The 22,056-nt window shown below is 40.9% G+C and overlaps 1 protein-coding gene across 2 annotated transcripts in view; it reads right to left on the minus strand.

Annotated features, from left to right (window-relative positions):
• Positions 1–5,283: 5,283 nt before the first annotated feature.
• BRCC3 (BRCA1/BRCA2-containing complex subunit 3) overlaps positions 5,284–22,056 on the minus strand; it is a 68,533-nt gene continuing 51,760 nt past the window's right edge. For both annotated transcript variants that reach the window (XM_053664496.1, XM_053664495.1), the window contains 4 exons: positions 15,301–15,432; positions 14,713–14,756; positions 7,903–8,072; positions 5,284–6,823 (listed from right to left, as the gene is read on the minus strand). In XM_053664496.1, coding sequence (XP_053520471.1) covers positions 7,921–8,072; positions 14,713–14,756; positions 15,301–15,432 — 328 coding nt within the window. In that variant the 3' untranslated portion in view covers positions 5,284–6,823; positions 7,903–7,920. The remainder of the gene's footprint in view (positions 6,824–7,902; positions 8,073–14,712; positions 14,757–15,300; positions 15,433–22,056) is intronic.

The following is a 22,056-nucleotide window of genomic DNA, read 5'->3' on the forward strand; positions in this document are numbered from 1 at the left end:
TAGGCTCCTTCAATTTTAATGGTAGCCTAGCTGGGTAATGTAGTCTTGGTTGTTGGTCCTTGCTTTTCATTACTTTGAAGATTTTGTACCACTCCCTTCTAGACTGAAATATTTCTGTTAACAGCTGACAGTCTTATGGGAGCCCACATGTAGGTAACTGTCTTTCTCTTCCTGCTTTTAAGATTCTTTAACCTTTGGCATTTTAATTATGATGTGTTTTCTGGGCCTGTTTGGGGTTCATCTTGTTAGGGACTCTGTACTTTCTGGTTTTATGTGCCTTTTTCCTTCACCAGATTAGGGAAGTTTTCAATCATTATTTCTGTAAATAGGTTTTCAATTCCTTAATCTCTCCTTTCTTCTTCTGGTACCCATATAATGCAGATGTTGTAACACATCATGTTGTCCCAAATGCCCTTTCAACTATCCTCTTTTTTAAAAGAAATACTTTTTTTGTTTTATCTGCTCTGATTGTGTTTTCTATGTTCTCTTCCAAATGACTCGCTGAAGCACAGCGAGTCATTGCTGTGCTTCATCAAACCTATCGATTCCTTCTTGTATATTCTTCATTATAGATATCGTCTTCTTCATTTCTTTTTTTATGGCTTCTACGTCCTTTTTCATGCTTACAATTTCCTTATGTTCTTGCTGAAATCATCCATTCTCCCTCTCAGTTACTTGAACATTCTTGCAACCATTCTTTTGAACTCTGTATCTCGTAGATTGCTTTTCTACATTTGATTTAGGTCCTTCCCTGGGCATTTATCCTGTTCTTTCATTTGGAGCATGTTTCTTTGTCTCCCCATTTTTTTCTGCCTCTCTGTGTTTGTTCTGTGTATGAGTTAGATATGCTATGTCTCCCAATCTCATTATGATGACCTTATATGGTTGGTATAGTGTTGGGCTCAATAGTGCAGCATACTCAAGGTGCTCCAGGAATATTCTTCATATGGGTTATGTGAACTCTTCTACTATAATTAAAAGTCTTGATTGCTATTGCTCCATCTGTGCTCAGGGTCAATCATCAGGGTGGCTGACTGTGAGGACTGACCCCCAACCACAGTGTAAGGGCTGCTGTGCAGATGCTACCACATGAAGCAGAATTTGCCCTAGCAGATTCTAGCACTTGCTGTGATCTACCTTTGGATGTGCTGCTTTTGGAGTTAATTGGGTCCTGCTCTGATGTTTTCTGATGCCTGCCACCTGGTGTACTGGTTCTGGGGCCTCTTGGGATTGACTCCGGTGCATCCAATATCAGACACTGCCTGTGACTGCCCCTGGGCTACCTATTTGGAGCTGAAAAGCTATCCACAGATTGTGGCTGCCTCTGCTGGTCCTGAGTATATATGGGAAGGGCCAAGCTGAGCACCACGGCTGGCTTCCACCATCACTGAGCATGGGGGCAAATCAGCAAAAGGCACCCCAAGATACACCTTCAACTGTGTCCACCTGCCAGCTGCCTGTTAGGCTCAGTCACTGAAAGGGCCTCTAGTGGTACCCAAGTTGCATGAGGTAGGTTCTCATGGGTCACTAGGTAGGGGGCAAATGATGTTCACCAGATTGATACAGATTTAAACTTGATCTCAGTGCTAGGTCTGAGGTCACTCAGCAAATGTCCTAGGATACACCAAGGCCAGCTGCTACCCGCACGTGCCCACAGACCTTTTTGGTGTGGAAGGGTCTCGGGGATTCAGCAGGAGTAGGCCAGCAGAATTCAGATACAAACAGACCAAGATTTGGCCATATAAAGGCAGGGCTCTGCAGAGGCACAGTGGCACCAGTCAAGCATATGAGGGAAACATAGCACCTGCCCTAGAGTCAGACCAGTCTCTCCTGGATTGTGCCTGGGCCTCTTCAAGAGCCTGAGGTCAGCAGGTCTGGGCCCCCAGCAATTAGGAGGATGTGGCTAGTGGATCTCCACTGGAGGGGTGGTGCAGGTCAGGCTTGCATGAAACGGGGGAATTGCCCCTGCCCTAGAGCCATAAAACTCAAGTCTCTCCTGGATTCTGCCCAGACCTCCTTGAATGCCTTAGCTTGGCAGAAGGGGACAGGGGTCAGGAGAGTGGAACTAGTAGATCTCCTATGGGGGGTGGTGCACATTAGGCTTTTGGAAAGGAAGGGCCTGCCCCAGTGCCACAACACAGTCTTTGACACTTCCTGCGTCCTCTTGGACTTGGTGTAGTCCTCTACACCATGGGCTCAGGCAACTGGCTCCTCTGAAGGGAATGTGCTCTGCAGGGTGTTGCAAGGGGAAGTCAGAAGTATGGGGGTAGTGCATTCCCTCATGCTGATGCCAGACGGAGGGGAGTTCTTGATCCAAGAAAGATATCATCTTTGGTGTGGGAGAGGGATTCAGCACAGTGACCCTATCAGCTGTCCCTTCAGCTCTCTCCCCAGAGCCACACACCCCAATCTCCTCCCTAGACTCTAATCCACTCTACTCTCTTTCTGCCAGAGCCTAGGGTGAATGGCTATAAATGGGATTTTGTGCACTGGCCCTTTAAGAGGGCACCTGGGTTTCTAACAGAATCCCATCACTTCCTGGCAGACTGAATTCCTGCTGATTTTCACAGCCACATATTATGTGGGCTCCATTTCCTGGCTCTGGTGCTCTGGGCTGAGGAGCCCCGCATGGGGTTAAGACCCCATGCTTTTCATGGGGGACCTTTGCAGCTGGGATATCCCTCCCGAATCTCAGCTACTGTCCATGTCTCTGTCCTTCCTACCAGTCTCCATATGGCTTCTGTAAATCTTTGGTGGTAAGACTTCTGTTCAGCTAGTCTTCAGTTGGTTTTTCAGGTTGATTGTTTGATATTTTAGTTTTAATTCCAGTTTGGTCCTGGAAGGAGGTTAAGAGCAACTTCCTCCTACTCTGCTGACATCTTGGATTGAGTCTATTTTTTTTTTTGAAAAAAGTTTATATCAATGCTTCTAATTTCACTCCAACACCATGAGGTTCACTTTACCCTCCCTCCCTGTTGTCACATTTATAAATTGTTTCTCTGACACTGAAAAACCTATCTTACCCTTTTTCATCAATATTTATTTATTTGCTCAATTAATTCACTTATTTGTTTACTTTAACTGATTCCTGGCTGATGTGCCACCAAGACAGCTGAGTGGACATATATAGTAGTGATACAGGGTGCAGCCGGGGTGGGGGGGGCCCAAAAGATTTGGAATGGTGTCCAGAATTCAAAGTGTATAGAAATATTGGAGAGACATATAAGATGTCCTCCCCGCCCCCCCCCAGGGGGGGAAGGGATGAATGGAGCCAGGCCATTGAGAGCTATTTTGCATAGCAACAGTTTTGGAGCTAACCTCTGGAGGAATGGTTATTTAACATATCTATAACCTTTAACTGGTTTCATAGATATGTTAAATAGCAGTGGCCAAGTTTGGAGCCAGGAAGAAGGAACTAGCAAGGACTGAGAGAGAAGGTTGTGGCGGGGACTCAAGATGGGAACTAGGAGCTGCGCTTCTGAGTGAGAAGGGACTCAGGATGGAACTTGGGGAACTCAAGATGGGAACTAAGGTCTGCACTCCTGAATGAGAAGGGCTTGGACTCAGAATGTAACTAGGGGCTGCGCTCCTGAGTGGGAAGGCCTGGGAGAGAGAGCCACGCGGTTTCAGCAGAGTGAGGACCCCCTGTTGGTGAGGTGAAAGAGGGAGCCACGTGGTTTTGGCGGAGTGTGGACCCCCCCCTTTCCCAGGTAAAAGGGAAAAACCACGCAGCTTTGCCAGAATGGAGATCCCTGCAGCCAGGTGAAGAAGACAGCCACATGCTTTTGGTGGAGTGCGGACTCCTGCAGCCTTGGTAGAAGAGGCCCACGCGGCTTTGGGGTGCCCCTTGGCCGCGGGGCCTGAAAAAGCAAGAGAGACTTTGACTGGAACTGGGTACAAAGGACTCTTGCCAGTGGACCATGAGAGGGTACCACAGTACTTTGGATTAACTCGAGATCCTGCCTGCACAGTGACACAGCTGACGGTGCCAGTGGCCTGCAACACAGACGTGTGCTCTTTTCCTGATTTACGGTACCCGGAGTTGGGACAGTGGGAGAAGGGAGCGCTGTGTGGGTGTAGGTGTACAACCTAAAGGACTTTGATATTTTAGTGATGGCATTAGGCCTGAATAGCATTAAATAAACATTTTGTTTCCTTTTCACAAATCTCTGGCTTTAAGAGATGTCTTTCCAATTGGCGGCGGACAGAAGGGCCCAGTAGATTTTAGTACTTTGTTTTCGGGAGGGGCCCCTGTTGTATAGCAGTTTTGGGCATCCCTAGGTGGGCCAAATATTGTATTGCCCCTCCCTCGGACCTCCACCTCCTCTTGTTTGGTAACAGTAGGAAGGTGTAAATGTAGGTCTAGAGTTCAAATAAAGGTCTAGATGGAGAAATAGATTTGTCTGTCACCTGCATATAAACAATGATAGCAAAGCCTTTGAACGAATTTGAGAAGAAACAGCCAGAGAGGAGAAATACCAGAAAAGATTATAATAGCACAAGACAAGAGAGAGAAATTTCAAGCCACAGTGGCCAATTGTGTAAGACTGAGAGATTCATTAAGGACAGGAAAGGCATCTATTGACTTTTACTGTGTGGAGAACAATGGTGACTTTGGCAGGAGTGGTTTGAATGGAGTGGTATGGGCAAAGGTCAGAATGCAATGAACTGAATAACTAGGGTATGTGAAAACAAAGAAAACAAATTATTATTGTTCCCATCAGAGTCTTGGCTATGATTTAACACAGAATCTGCTAACTAGAAGGGAATACAGGGTTGTGAGCGGAATTCAAATATATGGTGTAAGCCAGATTGGTGCAGGTGGTAAGTAATGACACATCTTGTTTATATCACTGTTCCTTGTAATGCTTAACACTTAAAGACTGAACACTTAGCTAAGAGGAACCTTGGTGGTCATCTACTCTTCACGTTATAAAGAGAAAACGAAGCCCGGAAAGGAAAGGGAACATGTGCTCAAGGTTGGCCTGTAAAAATATTCAAATCATTTTATTGCCCTTAGATTTTTTTATCACTCTTATTTCATAAGTACTATAATTTCTAGTACCTGATTTAATACTTGTAACTTTAAAAATATTTTATTTATTTATTTAGAGAGAGAGGAGGAGGTAGAAACAGGGGGAGAGAAACATCAATTTATGGTTGCTTCTTATGCACCCCCTACTGGGGGCCTGGCCTGCAACCCAGGCATATGCCCTGACTGGGAATTGAACTGGCTACCCTCTGGTTTGCAGGCTGGCACTCAATCCAATGAGCCACACCAGCCAGGGCTATACATTTTTATTCTGCAATAATTATAGTTTTACAGGAAGTTGCAAATAGTACAGTAAGTCCCATGTACCCTTCACCCAAAACCTTCCATTAATAAGAGCTTACATAAATATAGTGCTACTTCAAAATTAACATATTGAAAATGGTACAATACTACTTACTAGATTGCAGACCTTATTTCGATTTTACATGTATTAATTTTTAGGTGTGTGTACATCTGTGTAGTTTTAGTATAGGTATAAATTCACTAAATCAACAGCACAATCAAAACACAAAACTGTTCCCTCAGTACAAAGAAATTCCCTGTGTTATCCCTTAACACATATGTTCCATACCCCTCCAGTCCCTATATCTGACAACTATTAATCTGTTGTTTCTGTAATTTTGTCATTTCAAGGAAGTTATATAAATCAATTATACAGTATGTGACCTTTTGAGACTGCTTTTTAAAATATTCATCAGGATACCTTTGAGGTCCATTCAAGTTGTATGCGTCAATAGTCTACTCCTGATTAAAGAGTAGTAGTATTCCATGGTATGGGTGATTGGTGTCAATGGTTTAACTATTCAATTGCAGGACATGTGGGTTGCTTCGAGTTTTGGGCTATTACAAATGAAGATAAGAACATTTGATTTGTGTACAAGTTTTCTTGCCAACACAGGTTTTCATTTCTCTGTGATAAATGTGTAGGAATTATGGCTGGGTCATATGATATATATATATATATATATATATATATATATATATATATATATATATATATATTTAACTTTATTGAAAAATCATTTTACTTTCCTATCAGCCATGCATGAGATTCAGTTTGCATGCTCAATAGCATCTGGTATTTTCAAAATTTTTTCTTTAGCTGTTCTGATAAATACATAGTAATAAATCACTGTGATTTTAACTTGTATTCCCTGATGACTAATGAAGTTCAAGATCTTTTCCTGTGCTTGCTTGCTATCCATGTTATCCTATTTAGTGAAATATCTTTTGCTCATTTTCTAATTGGATTGTTGGTTTTTACTGTTATATATTCTAGATTGATCAGATATATGGTTTCGAATAATTACCTGAATAATTTCCTCTTAAATATTTGCAGAGCAAAACTTTTTCATTTTGATAAAGTCAAACTTTTCCTTTTAGGATTGTACTTTGGAGGTGAAGGCTAAGAACTTGTTGCCTAGCCCAAGATCATGAAAATTTTGCTATGATTTTAATTCTAAAATTTTTATAGTTTTACATGTTATAGATTTTGAGTTAATTTTTATATAAACTGCATTTTATGTCAAAGTTAATTTTTTGCCTTCAGGTGTCCAATTTTTCCAGTGTCATTTGTTGAAGTGACTATCCTTCCTCCACTGCGGAAGGATTTTTGCACCTTGTCAAAAATCAGTTGGTCACATACTGTATCATCTTGCTTACTACTGCTTTATAATAAGTCTTGAAGTCAGGTAATGTGAGTTCTTCCAACTTTTTCTTCAAAACTGATTTAACTTATTTAATTTTACACCTGGATGCTTTCATTATTTCCTATAGGGAAAGAAAAAATAGAGAAGAACTGTGGCTGTGAAAAATTAGGGAAAATACCGCATTTATACTGCATATACCCTAGGGTAGTGGTTTGCCTTAGAATCAGCTGGGGAGTTCATGAAAATGCCTAGGTTCCACCCAGAGATGCAGTTTGACCCCCAAGTAATTCTGGCGCAAGTGGTTCTGGACTATATTTTAAAACATGAAAACAATAATCTAAGGAGAAACAAGAAACAAAAACAAAACCTAACACTTTGTCACTGATGTTGGGATTGGGGCTCTTGTTTATTTTCTTTATACCTACTCCAGTTCCCACTAATTTCCAGTATACAATAGGCTTGACTCTTTTCTGAAGACACACTATTTGTGGTTATACATGGTAAGAATAATACAACAGAACTTTATAAAAGGATGGTTTTTGTTATATTCTAAATCCTGAATACCTCTGAAAAAACACATTTATAATGTAATTATAAACTTCCATACTATAATATAAGTTCCTATGTAAATAGGACCTTCTTGATACAATTTTACTTTAGAACCAAATACGCTAGAACTCACCTATTTGGTTAGAAAGGCACTCACATAGATTCAATTCTGATACATATCTCAGAATATATATTTCAAGGATCACGAAGGAAGACATAATCCTTGTGTACTTATATGTAACATATACGTCATAACTACAAAACTGAAACATTAAATACTCTTCTTCCTTCAGTTTATTCTAGGGAGTGAGTGCCTCTAAAAATGAATATAAATATTTCCAAGTTAAACAAGGGGACAATAAAAATTTGAAATGTAGTCTCCCCAGAAATTGTATTACAAGCTATTCTTGCCAATGCACACTCCATAGCCTTTAAAAATAACCTTTAATGTTCTCCTTAAATAATATTGCAATGTTTTTTCTAAGCCAGTTACAGGTAGAGTGTTCATTAAGCCCCAATAAAACTTTTAGGAAGATGTCTTGTGTTTATTCCATACATAAAACTCATCCATTGGGATATAAAAAGAGATGCTCTATTGTCTGCCTACAAATGAGGTGTATGAATTTTCGGATCACTGAAAAAAAATTTTACCCCATTTTGTCTTCCACTTTATTCTAGAGAAGAAAGTTCTTGCATAAGCTCTTCCTTTTCTTGTTCCAACTCCTGCAAATGCTGCTGATTTTGCTCCAGTCTGTCCTCCAACCACTGTAGGAGAGGCCCGCTGACTGCTGACATCTGACTGCACAGGTTCTTGGTAAACACTTCAATAGAAAAAACACATGAGATAACCCTCCACCGAAAGCAGCCCCTCAACTGTGAGCACAGAAGGAAGGAGTTGGAGGAGGAAGTAGAAAAAGTGCAGTAAGTAGGAATGGTAGACAATTGTGTACAGCCGGCCAGAGGAAAGAAAAAACAGCTGAGCAAAGTTACCTATTCTGAGGCATTCCTGAACGTCCCTGCATCTGTAGGCCAGAGGGAAGCCTAGCTAAGTAGAGAGCAGAAAATGACCAGCTCCTTACTCCTTTAGGCAAAAAGGCTAAAAGCTATCTATAGAAGGGTTTCTTTTCCAAACCCTCAGCCCTTCCCACAGTGTAAATAACAATAACTTCCTAGATAGCTAGAACTCTGCCTTCTGTAACTTAGTTTTCCACAAGTCCAGTGGGAAAACTGCTTTGCAAATGTTATGTACATGGAAGAAATAAATACATTACTTTAACTTGCTTGAAATCTCCTCCTTTAAAATGAGGAAAAACCAGAGATGAAGAGTAAGAGAGTTTTATCATCTTTCATGACTTACTATGAATGGTTAGCTTCACAGTGAGACAAGGATTTGATGTCACTAAATTTTTAAATAAATTCCACCTAACAGAAGTATCTTTTTCTCTCTCATAGTACATGACTTACTGAAAATGACCACTGTAATATGGTGGGATATATCTCCCAAGATATGCATATATGTGTATGCATATACATGAGTGTATGCATACTTTAGAATAAAAACTGATTTTGGATGTTACTTTTTCCTCACAGAACAATATGCTATAGACAGCTTTCTGTTTCAGCAAAGATCTAGCTTTCCTTCTTAAGAGCTCTACAATATTCATTGGAACGTATGCACCAATTTAATAAATCCTCTACTGACAGACGTTTCAATGGCATCTGGTATTTTGCTATTATAAAGACTGCAGTTAATACCCTTTCAATTTATTTTTGTACCCTTGTCCTACAAAATTTTGATAGATACATTTCTGAAAGTGGAGTTGCTATAAACAAGTCCTTGCATATTTAAAACCTGATTATCCAGCATTTTCTAGATTATACTAAATTATACCTGCAGGAACAGTACATGGATATGTTTACTTTTCTCAGTTTAATCTTTGCCAAAAGAAAAATGTGAAAAACTTATAATTTTGTCTTAATCCATACTTCTTTTCAAAATTATTATGAACAATTTGATTTTTCTGTAGGGGTCTATAAAAGTCTTTAATTTATATTTCTTTTCTTTCTGAGTTCAGAGTTTCAGATTATATTTAGGACATTACCTCCTTAGAGTTTGAAAAATACCCTCTTATATTTTCTTCCCTTTTTAAAAAAGATTTTATTTATTTTATTTTTAGACAGAGGGAAAGGGAGGGACAAAGAGAGCGAGAGAAACATCAATGTGTGGTTGCCTCTTGTACACCCCCTACTGGGGACCTGGCTCACAACCCAGGCATGTGCCCTGACTGGGAATTGAAACCACATCCCTTTGGTTCACAGGCCAGTGCTCAATCCACTGAATTGCACCAGCCATGGCTGTATTTTTTTCCTTTTAAAGTGAGCTTTACAACAGTATAATTTACAGACAATAAAATGAACCTATTTTAGGACTTCTGGCCAAGATGGAGGTATAGGTGGACATACTGTCCCTCCTCGCGCAACCAAAATTAAGGACAACAAAAATTTAGAAACAAAAGAACAACCAACAGACAGAAAGTTGAACTGTACAGAAGTCCGACAACCATTCATCCAGACTGGTAAGAGGGGTGGAGTCGGCAGCAGTGGAGAGGGGTCCTGGCAGGAAAAAGTGTCAGTTGGCAGACCCAGGGTGTGCAGGCAGCAGCTAGCAGACCCCAGACATGGGGAGGCAACAAGCAGACCTAGTGAGGCACACAAGGTGGCTGGCAGACCACGATCACACATTTGTGCACAAATAAACCAGGCAAAAAGGGGCAGCGAGATAGACTGCACAACCCAGGGCCCCAGCATGAGGAAATAAAGCCTAAAAGAACCAATTAAAAACACTTGTGGGGGTAGAGGTGCCAGGAGAGACTCCCAGCCTCACAGGAGAGTTTGTTGGAGAGACCCACAGGGTCCTAGAATGTGCACAAGCCCACCCACCTGGGAACCAGCACCAAAAGCACCCAATTTGCTTGGGAGAAGCGGCAGAGGGCACTGAAATCCGAGAGAGAGCAGAGCAAGCACCATTGTTCCCTCTTGGACCCCACCCCCACACACAGGGTTTGCAATCCAGCCACTAGGTTGCCCCACCCTGGTGAACACCTAAGGCTATGCCCCTCATATGTAACAGGCACGACCAGACTGACCCCCCCCCCCAATGGCTCACATGGAAGAAAAAATCAAAGCCCCAGAGCCAATACTCTTAAGCGGCCAAAAAATAGCCCACCTATCAGATGCATGGTTCAAAACATTGGTGATCAGGATGCTCACAGAACTAGTTGATTTGGGTCACAAATTAGATGAAAAAATGAAGGCTACACTAAGTGAAATTAAGAAAAATGCACAGGAAACCAATAGTGATAGAAAGAAAACTGGGACTGAAATCAATGGAGTGGACCAGAAGGAAGAAAGAAACAACCAAACAGAAAAGAATGAAGAGACAAGAATTCAAAAAAAAATGGGGAGAGACTTAGGAACATCCAGGACATCTTTAAATGTTCCAACATCCAAATTATAAAGGTATCAGAAGGGGAAGAAGAACAGCCACGAGTGGAAACCTTATTTGAACAAATAATAAAGGAGAACTTCCTCAGTCTGGCAAAGGAAATAGACTTCCAGGAAATCCAGGAAGCTCAGAGAGTCCCAAAGAAGGTGGACCCAAGGAGGAACACACCAAGGCACATCATAATTACATTAACCAAGATTAAAATAAAAGAATTCTAGAACCAGCAAGAGATAATGGGACAGTCATCTACAAAGGAGTTCCCATCAGACTGTCAAGCTGATTTCTCAAAAGAGACCTTGCAGGCAAGAAGGGGCTGGAAAGAAGTATTCCAAGCCATGACAGGCAAGGACCTACATCCAAGATTGCTCTACCCAGCAAAGCTTGCATTTAGAATGGAAGGGAAGATAAAGTGCTTCTCAGATAAGACCAAATTCAAGGAGTTCATCATCACCAAGCCCTTATTACATGAAATGTTAAAGGGACTTACCTAAGAAAAAGAAGATAAAAAAGATGAACAGTGAAAGAACAGCAAACTCACAGTTATTAACAACCACACCCAAAACAAAAGCAAACTAAACGGACAGCTAGATCAGGCACAGAGCCACAGAAATGGAGATCCCATGGAGTGTTAGGAACAGGGAATGGGAGGAGGAGAGGGGGGAGAAGGTATAGAGAATAAGTAGCACAGATGGTAGGGAGAAAATAGACAGGGGGAGGGCAAGCATAGCATGGGAAATGCAGAAGCTAAAGAACTTAAGACACATGGACATGAACTAAAGCGGGGGAATGTGGATGGCAGGGGGTGTGCAGGGTGGAGGGGAATAAAGCGGGGAAATGGGACAACTGTAATAGCATAAATAATAAAACATATAAAAATGAACCTATTTTAAATATACAGTTCAATAAGTTTTGACAAGTGCACACACCTTGTAACCACTCCTAGTCAAGGTACAAATCACTTCTATCAGCCTACAGGCTCCTCTGCAGGTACCTTTGCAGTCAGTGCACCTTTACCTCTGGCCCCAGCAGCTACTAATGTGCTTGCTGTCACCATAGGATAATTTGGCCTATTCTTGAACTTCATATAAATGGAACTATAGAATATATAGCATTTTGTGTGGTGCTTCTTTCACTTGGCATACTGCTGTTGTGATACATCCAGGTTGTTCATGTATCAGTAGAGTAGCTTTTACTTTTTGTTGCTGAGCAGTACTCGTTCTATGGATGGATTACACTTTGTCCATTCACCCACTGTCAGACACTTGGGTGTTTCCACTCTTTGGCTATTGTGAATTATGCTGCTATGAATGTTCCTGTACATGTTTCTGTTTGAAAATGCGCTTTCAACTCTTTGGGGTATATGCCTAGAAGAGGAACTGGTGGGGCATTTGGTAATTGTAATTGTAATTGCTAACCCTTTTGCCAAAGTGGTTGTACCATATTTAACAGTAAAAATTTAAATATAGCTGGAATTTATTTTTGTATAGGAAGTTAGCTAGGAATCTATTTCCCCCTAATGGAAATCGAATACATAATAAGTCCATGAAGATTAAGACTGTCTCTTTTGTTCAGGACTGTGACCTAGTCCTGGAATAGTACTCAGCTGAGAGTAGGTACTCAAATGTTTCTTGAAGGAATAAACTAAAAGATGAACCATCCCAGTACTATTTAGTACATAATTCATCCTTTTAAAATTGTTTTGAAGTAATATCTTTCTTAAATATAAATTCATACACATACACATCCCTATGTCTTGGCTTTACTTAGTTCTTTACTTTGTCTACTTATGACTTAAACTACAATACTTTGGCTTTAGAGAATGGCTACATTTTATATGATGTCTGTCCAGAAAAAGCCCAGCCATTGTTAATAGGACAGTTTGCATGACACTAACATAACCTGGCAGCCAAGGACAGTAGACTGGAATGTGCATGCATTAACAATGATGACTTTACTGTACTAGTCAGTGAGGGTGGTAGATGCCATTGACTTAGCATGTATACTGTGTGGCCACTGCATTCAAAATGATTGAGTAGAGCAACGAATCTGCATCGAATTTTGTGTTAAGCTTGAACATTCTTCCATGGAAACTATTCAGATGATTCAAAAGGCTTTTGTGGATAATGCAATGAGTATTGTGCAAATAAAAGTGTGGCACAAACACTTCAAAGATGGTTGAGAATCTGTTGAAAGTGATCCTTGTTTTGGAAGGCCTACAACAAGCGGAACACCTGAGAATGTTGAACATGTACAGGCTGCAATCCACAAAGATTGGCAACTGACAGTGCAAAAACTAGAAGCTGATCTGGAGGTTACAAAAACTACTGTGTCCAAGATTTTGACTCAGGATCTTGGCACGACACATTTTGTGGCAAAATTCATTCTGTGGCTTCTGCTTCCACAGCAGAAGGAATATCATGCTGCAGATGCTAATGACTTGATTCAAACCACTATCAACGACCTAGATTTCCTCAAGAAGGTCATAACTGGAGGTGAATCGTGGGTCTATGGCTATGATCCAGAAATGAAGGCTCAGTCATTCCAATGGAAATTGCCTGGTTTCCATGCTTAAAGAAGACATGGCAAAGTTGCAGCAAGATTAAGACTGTATTTTTTTTATTGGAAAGGTGTTGTCCATCACAAGTATGCTGCTCCAGGCCAAACAATAAGAAATACTACCTCAGTGTTCATCAATTGAGAGATGCAATATGATGAAAATGGCTGCAGCTATGGGTAACTGGTGATTGGCAGCTTCATTACAACAAGCCTACTCATGCATCATGTCTTGTTCAAGTTTTCTGGGAAAACATTAAATCACCCAGGTGATTCAGCCCCCACACAGCCCAGATTTTGCACCCTGCAGCTCCTGGCTTCTCCAAAAACTAAAATCACCTTTGAAAGGGAAAGGATTTCAGACCATTAGTGAGTTTCCAAAAAAATACGACGGGCAGCTGATAAGGACTCCAACAAAGGATTTTGCAGAGTATTTTGAACAGTGGAAGAGATGCTGGGACAACTGTGTTAGGTCTCAAGGTGCCTATTTTGAAGGGGACTGAGGCATCATTGTCCTATGTATGTTTCTTGTATCTTCTCCCATAAATGTTTCTATATTTCATAGTAAATGGCTGGGCACTTTCTGGACAGAGTTTGGTATATTACCAACTTTTAACTATTTGTCAGGTTTTACCACTAGACAGAAATTATGGGACAAATATACTGAGCCATCTCTCTCTTCTTTTCTCTGCAGAATAATTACCTGTAACACTGAAAGCCTCCCCTTCTTCTTCACTGGTGGCTTTGTCAGCCACTGGGGAAGATTGCACAGAATGGCCTAAGAGTCAGGGTTAGAGAGGAAGTGTGGGTGTACAGCTGTGTATGTTGCAGAAATGTAATTTTATGTATTGAATTGAGCTTGCTGTTCCCTGGGCTTGTATACCTTTTCCTTCTATATTTATTAGCATGAAACAATTTCCTCCCTCATGCCCTCTCTCTCATCTGTCTGTCTGTCTATCCATCTCTTTCAACTCCCACCACAATAGGATGCTGTGCTAGAACCAACTTAGACTACCTCACAAAAGCCAATTGTTGAAATTCCAGAAAGTTTGCAATCTGACTGAGGCCACATTAGTGCTTTGAAATGAGCCATGGAAGGGTATTGTACCATGGAAACAGGCAAAAACACCAAATCAGGGCCCTTCCTGCTCCCTAAGAACTGGTTATTAAACATGTACCAGCACACCACTGAGGAGGTCTGTCATAAAACTTGTTCCTGTCTTTCTTCCAGTCCAGGGCATTCAACAGAAAAATTGGGAGCAGGATTAATGAATGGCAAAGCTTTTGGGAAGTGAAACTTGAGGATAACTTGTACTCAACACTTCAGTCACCGAAATAAAATTTACTCCTTTTGGCTGAGTATTTCAGAGAAAACTGCTTATACTCAATAAAAAAAATCTTACCTGAGCCATTATGGATCTTGGTCACCGAGTCCAGATGTGTAAGACTAAAGGGATAAAACAGTTTACGTTAGTAACAAAGCAGCAGTGAAGGGTCATGGACTATATAACAAAATGATAAACTGCACCAGACCTCTGCCAATCTGGATTAGATGAATTTGTATAATTTAAATTCCCATTACTGTTAAATTTTTCATGATTTTTGAGATGTGACTCTATTGAGAATTTTGATATAATTCAAAGAGATGATTTTGAAATTACTGTCTCACTGAAGCCTTCACATAGTATTGGGCAAGACCCAGTGCTTGGAATCAGGGCTACTAAGATATTGTAATTTATTACTTTTTTTACATCCAAAAAAAGTCTTTGCCCTTGGAGGATCCAAAGTGCAGCAAGAGAAAAACAAACGTTAACAAGATTGTTTTCATACAGCGTGAGAAACATAGTGTTTGAAGACCGCTATAAAGCACTCTCACAGAGAGGTAAAAGGAAAGTGTGCTCAATAGTTGAGCTGCTAAGATGAAAAGGACAGAAGAGGACAATTGAGACTGGGATCTAGAAGTGGAGAAGAGGAGCAAGGAAAGTTTCTACCTGTGGATCCTTCTATATGCATCCTGCTCCTCTTGGCACAGGATCTTGGGCAGCTCAACTGCTGATTCAAGGCACACTTTCCCAATGGTTACATGAGGTACAATATGGATTGGGATTTCAATTCTCTCATACCTGAAAGACAATCAATTCAAGTCAGTTTTTTTTTTTGTTTCCAACTTTCCTGAGGTATAACTGGAAAATAGGAATAACATATATTTAAGATTTACAAATGGATATTTTGACACATTGTGAAATGATTACCTAACTCAAGCTAATTAACATATTCATCAACTCACATAATTACCATGTTTGTGGTGAGAACACTTAAGATTTACTTTCTTAGCAAAATGCACGTTATAATACAGTATTGTTATTTTTAGTCACCATGTTGCACATTAGATCTCCAGAAGTGATCCTGAAACTTTGTACCCTCTGACCAACACTTCCTCAGTTTCTCCTCCACCAACCCACCCCTGGCAACCACCATTCTACGCTCTGCTTCTATGAATTTGACTTCCACATATTAGATTTTAGATTCCACATATAAGTGAGATCATATGGTATTTGCCTTTCTGTATCTGGTCATTTCACTTAGCATAATATTCCCCAGGTTCATCTATGTTGATGAAAATGATATTTATATACTCATGCATACACACATATCACGTTTTCTTTATCCGTTTGTCCACTGGCAGGCATTTAGGTTGTTTTAGTATCTTAGCTATTGTGAATAATGCTGCAATGAGCATAGGAGTGCAGATATCATTTTCAGATCCGATCCATATTTAATTTCCTTTGGACATGTACCAAGAAGTGGCTCAGTTTTTGATGCTGAATTGTCATAATCAGAAGTTATCTATAGTTTTAATAGAAATTTGGGGATATGGCATGCTTCAAAGGTTAAACATTCCTATAATTCACTTAGTAGCTCAACTTCAACGTGGATAGAGTTCAAATTGAGTCCATGTGGAGAGGAAACTGGAAGTACATTTGCAGAGCCAGTATATTCTATCTCACAGAAAATCTGAGGCCACTTCTACAAACTTAACAGAAGCTTTGGGACCTCAAGATCCTTATGTTTGTTCCCCAGACCAGGGTAATAGCGAATTAATACTGTTTTCAGTCAGGAAGTTGCCAGTGAGATTGAACACTGATCACAAAGCCTGAGGAAAAGGAACTGCAGACTCTTTGATGACTCTATTAGATTCAGTATGTAGGTGGGGTTACTCATCTAAATGTTTACTTGTGCTAACTCAGTGTTCACCAGTGGCACTCACTTCCCATTCTCTTCCCTGGGGGTGGAAGGTAAGAAATTCACAATTACTTGCATTTTCATGCTGTGTGGGAGAATCAGCTTTGCTTACTACTAAGGCCAACCAATCCACCTCTACCTACTTCTCACCCCAAATACACATAAACTCAAGCTCTTAGTGGGTTCACTGTAGCATCCAGGTTGAGGGCTTCTGGCACTGTGAGACCCCACTGGCACATTGCGATACAGCAGCATAAAATCTAGCTCTCCTCTCTCTCTTTCCCACCCAGCAGAATGTATCTGGGCCCCATACCATAATCCATATGGAACACAAATGATGGAGGATTATAAACACCCTCCCTACATGTAAGTAGTCAAGGAGAAACTCATGAAAGAGTACACCATAGCTGCTTGTGGTGTGCAGAAGGTTCTTTAAAGTAATACACTGTGACTATTATTACTGATTTTCCAGAAACCCTGAAGAAGTCAATCTGCTACTGCTGTTAGTCTGCTTAGCAGTGTTTCCCACTGAGTTTGTCAGAACCAATGAGCAGTAATGGTTCCAATGGTCCACTGAGACTGAATATACATCTTCATAAACTCCTAGTGGAAAGAGCTAGAACTTCTGTCAGTTTATTCAAAACTACAGTCTCAGGACTTTGGTAGGTGGAGATCCAAAGCTTAGTAGGGAATCTCCTTCTGCTAATGAACTAGATGGTTAAGACCAACCATCCTGTTGAGAACAACTAGAATAGCTGAGCAAAATAAAATAGCATCTTTTGGAAGTTACTAGGTAACTACCAAAGCAGCAAGTAATTGTGGTGTCAAGATCTGAGAAAGGAGGAAAATTCAGAGATGAGCCTGACATTCAATGACAGTATTCCTAGAAAAGCATTTTCTGGTTTCAGAGGAGGAAGCTTACTGGCTGGGAAGTTGAAGAGAATTTCCCAAAGGGCTTACTGGTGTTAGGTGACACAATAAGCATTCAGGGCTTGTCACATGGGAAAGACCTTGGTAAACTGTTTCCAGGCTGTGGATTGGGACCTGAACAGAATATGGACTAAGAGTACAATTAGGGGGGCCCAAATCTGAATCATCCCAATTCCTAAATGGATTAATATGAGCTGATAATTCTGCTACCAGTTATGATGTGGTTTACCAAAGACCATTATACCCTCCAAAATAACAAGAAAATAGATAAAACAAAAATATGTAGTTTTAAGAAAAGATTGCAGAGAACTATGGATACAAAGATACATCTAAATGAACTATATTCCTGAGAAAAACAATGAGATGAGCAGAGACCAGTGGCTGCTATCCTTCCTAGGGGTAGCTCTGTTGTCTGGGGACACAGGGTGAGGCTTGGCACACACAGACAAATGTTGCTGGGCTAAGAGAAATGTAATGGGGCTTGTAACAACTGTGGGATAGTGTGACGAATTAAAATATGTAGAAGGCTAAAAAACAGTCAGTTCAACCCTCCTGCTGATTTTACCCCACAGGCGGGACTTGCTGAAAATACAGACACATAGGAAGCTGGGACCTGAGCTAGAACACAGTAGGATACTCATCATTTCATGTTGGTCAGACCTAAAGTTGCTGCTAAAAGGTGGGAACTGGAATACACATAGGACAGATCTCCCCCTGTGCTAAAATTCCAGCAAAATGAAAGTAAAACAGAAAATAACAAAAGTAGCAACACAGCTCTGACACAGCTAACTTTTGTTTGGATTGATGTGGTGAGGCTCCCATTCTAGTTGTTTGATAGGGGAATGGGCATGCCCTCTCCGGCAAATAATAACATTTAGTCTAATCTCCATGGTAATTTAAATCACTCTGCCATAAACGGCCTAAAAAGAGAAATGAGGAAATATGAAAATATGACAAATGATCACAGAAAAAATCAACAAAGGAAGATGCATAGATGACATGGATATTGGAATTACTAGAGAAGGAATTTAAAAATAACTATTAATAAGTGTTAAGAAATTAGAAGGGAAGATGGACAAAAATGGATGAAAAAATGAAGAATTTCAACACAGAAATACAGGCTCCAAAAAGGAACCAAATGGGGTGAACATGAGCAAGATGGTGGACTAATGGGCTTCAGGCTCTTACACTGACATAGAATCACTGAGTTAACAATGACATATGGAACAGAATTATCTTCAACAAAACTCTAGAGATCAACTGAGAAGTTATAGCACCCAGACGAGTATAAAACCAAAAAGAGGTCCCAGTGAAGGGTACAAAAATTCACGGTACCTTGTATGTCTCATCGTGCCTATCCCCCTATCTGATGTAGCATGGCAAAACTGGGAAGAAACCTCCCATACTGTGGATCCTCTCTCAGGATAGAAACAAAAGAGTAGACCTTGCATCTAACATTCTTGTTTGCCTGGGCGCTACCCAAGGGACTGGTTTCTTAGTGGCCTTGCTTGGAAGCCACTGAAAAGTAACACAACTACTGCTGCATGTTAGAGCTGTAGTTCCATAGACACAGGCCAAGCAGAGCAAAAGACTACAGGCTTCTGAAAAGAAGCAGAGACAAAATCATTAGGGAATTTTATTTTGGCTTCCTTAGGGAATTTGAGACAACTAAAAGCATATGCACAAGCACAGAGAAGAAACATCCTTAAAATGCTTTGAGAGGTCCTAGAATCTCTAGCTAGACTGATCATTGAAGGTCTTCTCCTGCATAAAGCCGGTCCACAAAGAGAAATGGTTGTTCTTCAAATGCCCAAGCCTCAACAACAAGACATCACAAAGCACATGAAGAAAACAAGGAAACATGTCCCAATCAAAGGAACAAAATGAAACTCTAGAAACTGACCCTAAAGAAATGTAAATCTATGAGCTTCCAGAAAAAGAATTAAAAATAACTGTCATAAAGATGCCCAATGAGTAAAAAGAGAACAAAGATAGACAACTGAATAAAATTATGAAAACAATGCATGAACAAAATGACAATATCGAAAAACAGAAACTATTAAAAAGAAACAAATTCTGGATCGAAAAAATACAATAAATCAACTGAAAAATTCATTAGAGGGATTCAATAACAGATTTCATAAGGCAGAAGAAACAACTAATCTTGAAGACTCTGGTCAAGATGGTGGCATGAGCAAACATGGTTCGCCTCTTCGCACAACCACATCAAAATCACAACTAAAATATAGAACAACCATCACTCAGAACTGTCAGAAATCAAGTTAAATGGAAGTCTGACAACTACAGAATCAAAGAAACCACATCCATCCAGACTGATAATAGGGGTACTAAGGTGGAACAGGCTGGTCTCTCACCCATACGTGGTGGATAAAAATTCGGGAGGGATATCTCAGGCCCCTCAGCCCAGGGTTCTGGTGCCAGGAAGATAAGTCCTCACAACTTCTGGTTACAAAAACCAGGGCAGATTGAGTAAGTAGAAGAGACTGCTGGATAACCAACCAGTTCCTCTTAGAAAATCCACACACAGACTCACCTACTCAAGTTCCAGCACCAGCACAGTAGATTGAAAAACAACAGTGACACACAGGGAGAAACTGAAGTGTCTGGCATCCAGGTGAGCAGAGGCCATTGTCCCTTTTTCTAAACCCTCTACCCACAGAGCCAGCAACCTGGTACCATATCTGAGACTCCACCAACCTGGCTAACAACATTTGACACGCCTTGGAGACCCCCAGAGACTCTGTCTCACTGAAGTTATGAGACCACCCAAGCTTCTTTTCCACATGAAGGCTGGTCCTCACTCATGCTTCATAACTTCCTAAATCTTCTCAAACATGGAATAGCTGGCCTCAGTGAACCCCAGGCCCGGCATCAGAAGCAGGCAGCCTAGATTCACAGCTTGGCTTCACCTGGGAATCTGCAAACCAAGCACCAGTAGCAGCCACCTCAGATTGCTTTATAGCTCAGACAGGGTGGCTGCAAGCAAAACACAGGTGGAGACTGCCCTTGACCTGGGAAATCCCAAGGTCAGTGCACCTAGATGACAACTAGCTACAGTCCAACTTAGAGTACCACCACCTTGCCCATGCACAACTGATCTTCACACAACTGAGGGTGGAGGTTGGTGGGAAGTAGTCACAGCCAATCCTTGCAGCTCACTGGCCTGAATAAATTCTTCCCATTGATCTGCCAATAGCAACCAAGGCTCAGTAACAAGAGGAGTCTGTACTAGCCCACACAAAAGGTGCACTGTGAGTAGCCAGCTTGGGTGATAGGGGAGGGTGTGTCACTGGATCCTACAGGGCACCTACTACATTAGGCCATACTACCAAGACAAGGAGTCCAAGTTCTACCTCACACACAAGACAAACACAGGAAGGCTGCTAAAATGAGGAGACAAAGAAACATGGCCCAAATGAAAAAACACATCAAAACTCCAGAAAAGGAGCTAAATGGAGACAAAGCAATCTATCAGATGCAGAGTTTAAAACATTGCTTATAAGGATACTCAAGGAACTTAGTAAGGACCTCAGTAGCATAAAAAAGCCCCAGTCAGAAATGAAGAATATACTAATTGAAATAAAGAAAAATTTACAGGCAAACATTTGAATGGATGAAGCCAACTATAACTCACAATACTATAAAAATCCTAGAGGATTTCACAGGCAGTAAAATTTCAGATATCTCATGTAACAACAGTTTTGATGATATATCTTCTAGGGCAAAAGAAACAAAAGGAAAAAATAAACAAATGGGACTACATCAAATTAAAATGCTTCTGTACAGCTAAAGAAACCATTATAAAAATGAAAATGGAACCCACTATATGGTAGAACACATTTCCCAGGACGAAAATTTGATCTCTAAAATTTATAAAGTTCTTATACAACTCAACACCAGGAAGACAAACGATCCAATAAAAAAAAAATGGTCAAAGGACCTGAATAGACACTTTTCCAAGGAGGACATACAAATGGCCCAGGGACATATGAAAAAATGCTCAACATCACTAACAATCACAGAGACCACATTGAGATATCACCTCACACCTGCCAAAATGGCCATCAAAAATCAACAAACAGCCCAGCCTAGATGGAGGTGTAGGTGCCTCCTTACACAACCAAGTTTAAAGACAACAAAGTTTTAGTAACAAAAACGCAAACAAAACACAGAAAATTGAACTGTACGGAAGTCCGACAACAATGAACCATTTAGCCAGACTGGTAAGAGGCGTGGAGTCAGCAGCTGGCAGAGCAGTATCACGCAGGAAAAGGTGGTCGGACCACAGGCGGCGGCTGGCAGATCCCAGGTGTGGGGTGGCAACAAGCGGACCCAGTGAGGGCGTGGGGTGGCTGGCTGACCATGGTCACACATTCACATGCAGATAAACCAGGCAGAGGAATGAGCAATGAGACAGACCATGCAACCCAGGGCCCCAGCAATGGGAATTAAAGCCTAAAAGCACCAATTGGAAAAACTTTCAGGGTCAAGGTGCTGGGAGAAGCTCCCAGGATTACAGTTTGTTGAAGAGACCCACAAGGTCCTGGAGGGTG

The sequence above is a fragment of the Artibeus jamaicensis genome, unplaced genomic scaffold (assembly GCF_021234435.1).
Source record: "Artibeus jamaicensis isolate MK-2021 breed Jamaican fruit bat unplaced genomic scaffold, CSHL_Jam_final contig_374, whole genome shotgun sequence".
Lineage (NCBI taxonomy): Eukaryota > Metazoa > Chordata > Mammalia > Chiroptera > Phyllostomidae > Artibeus > Artibeus jamaicensis.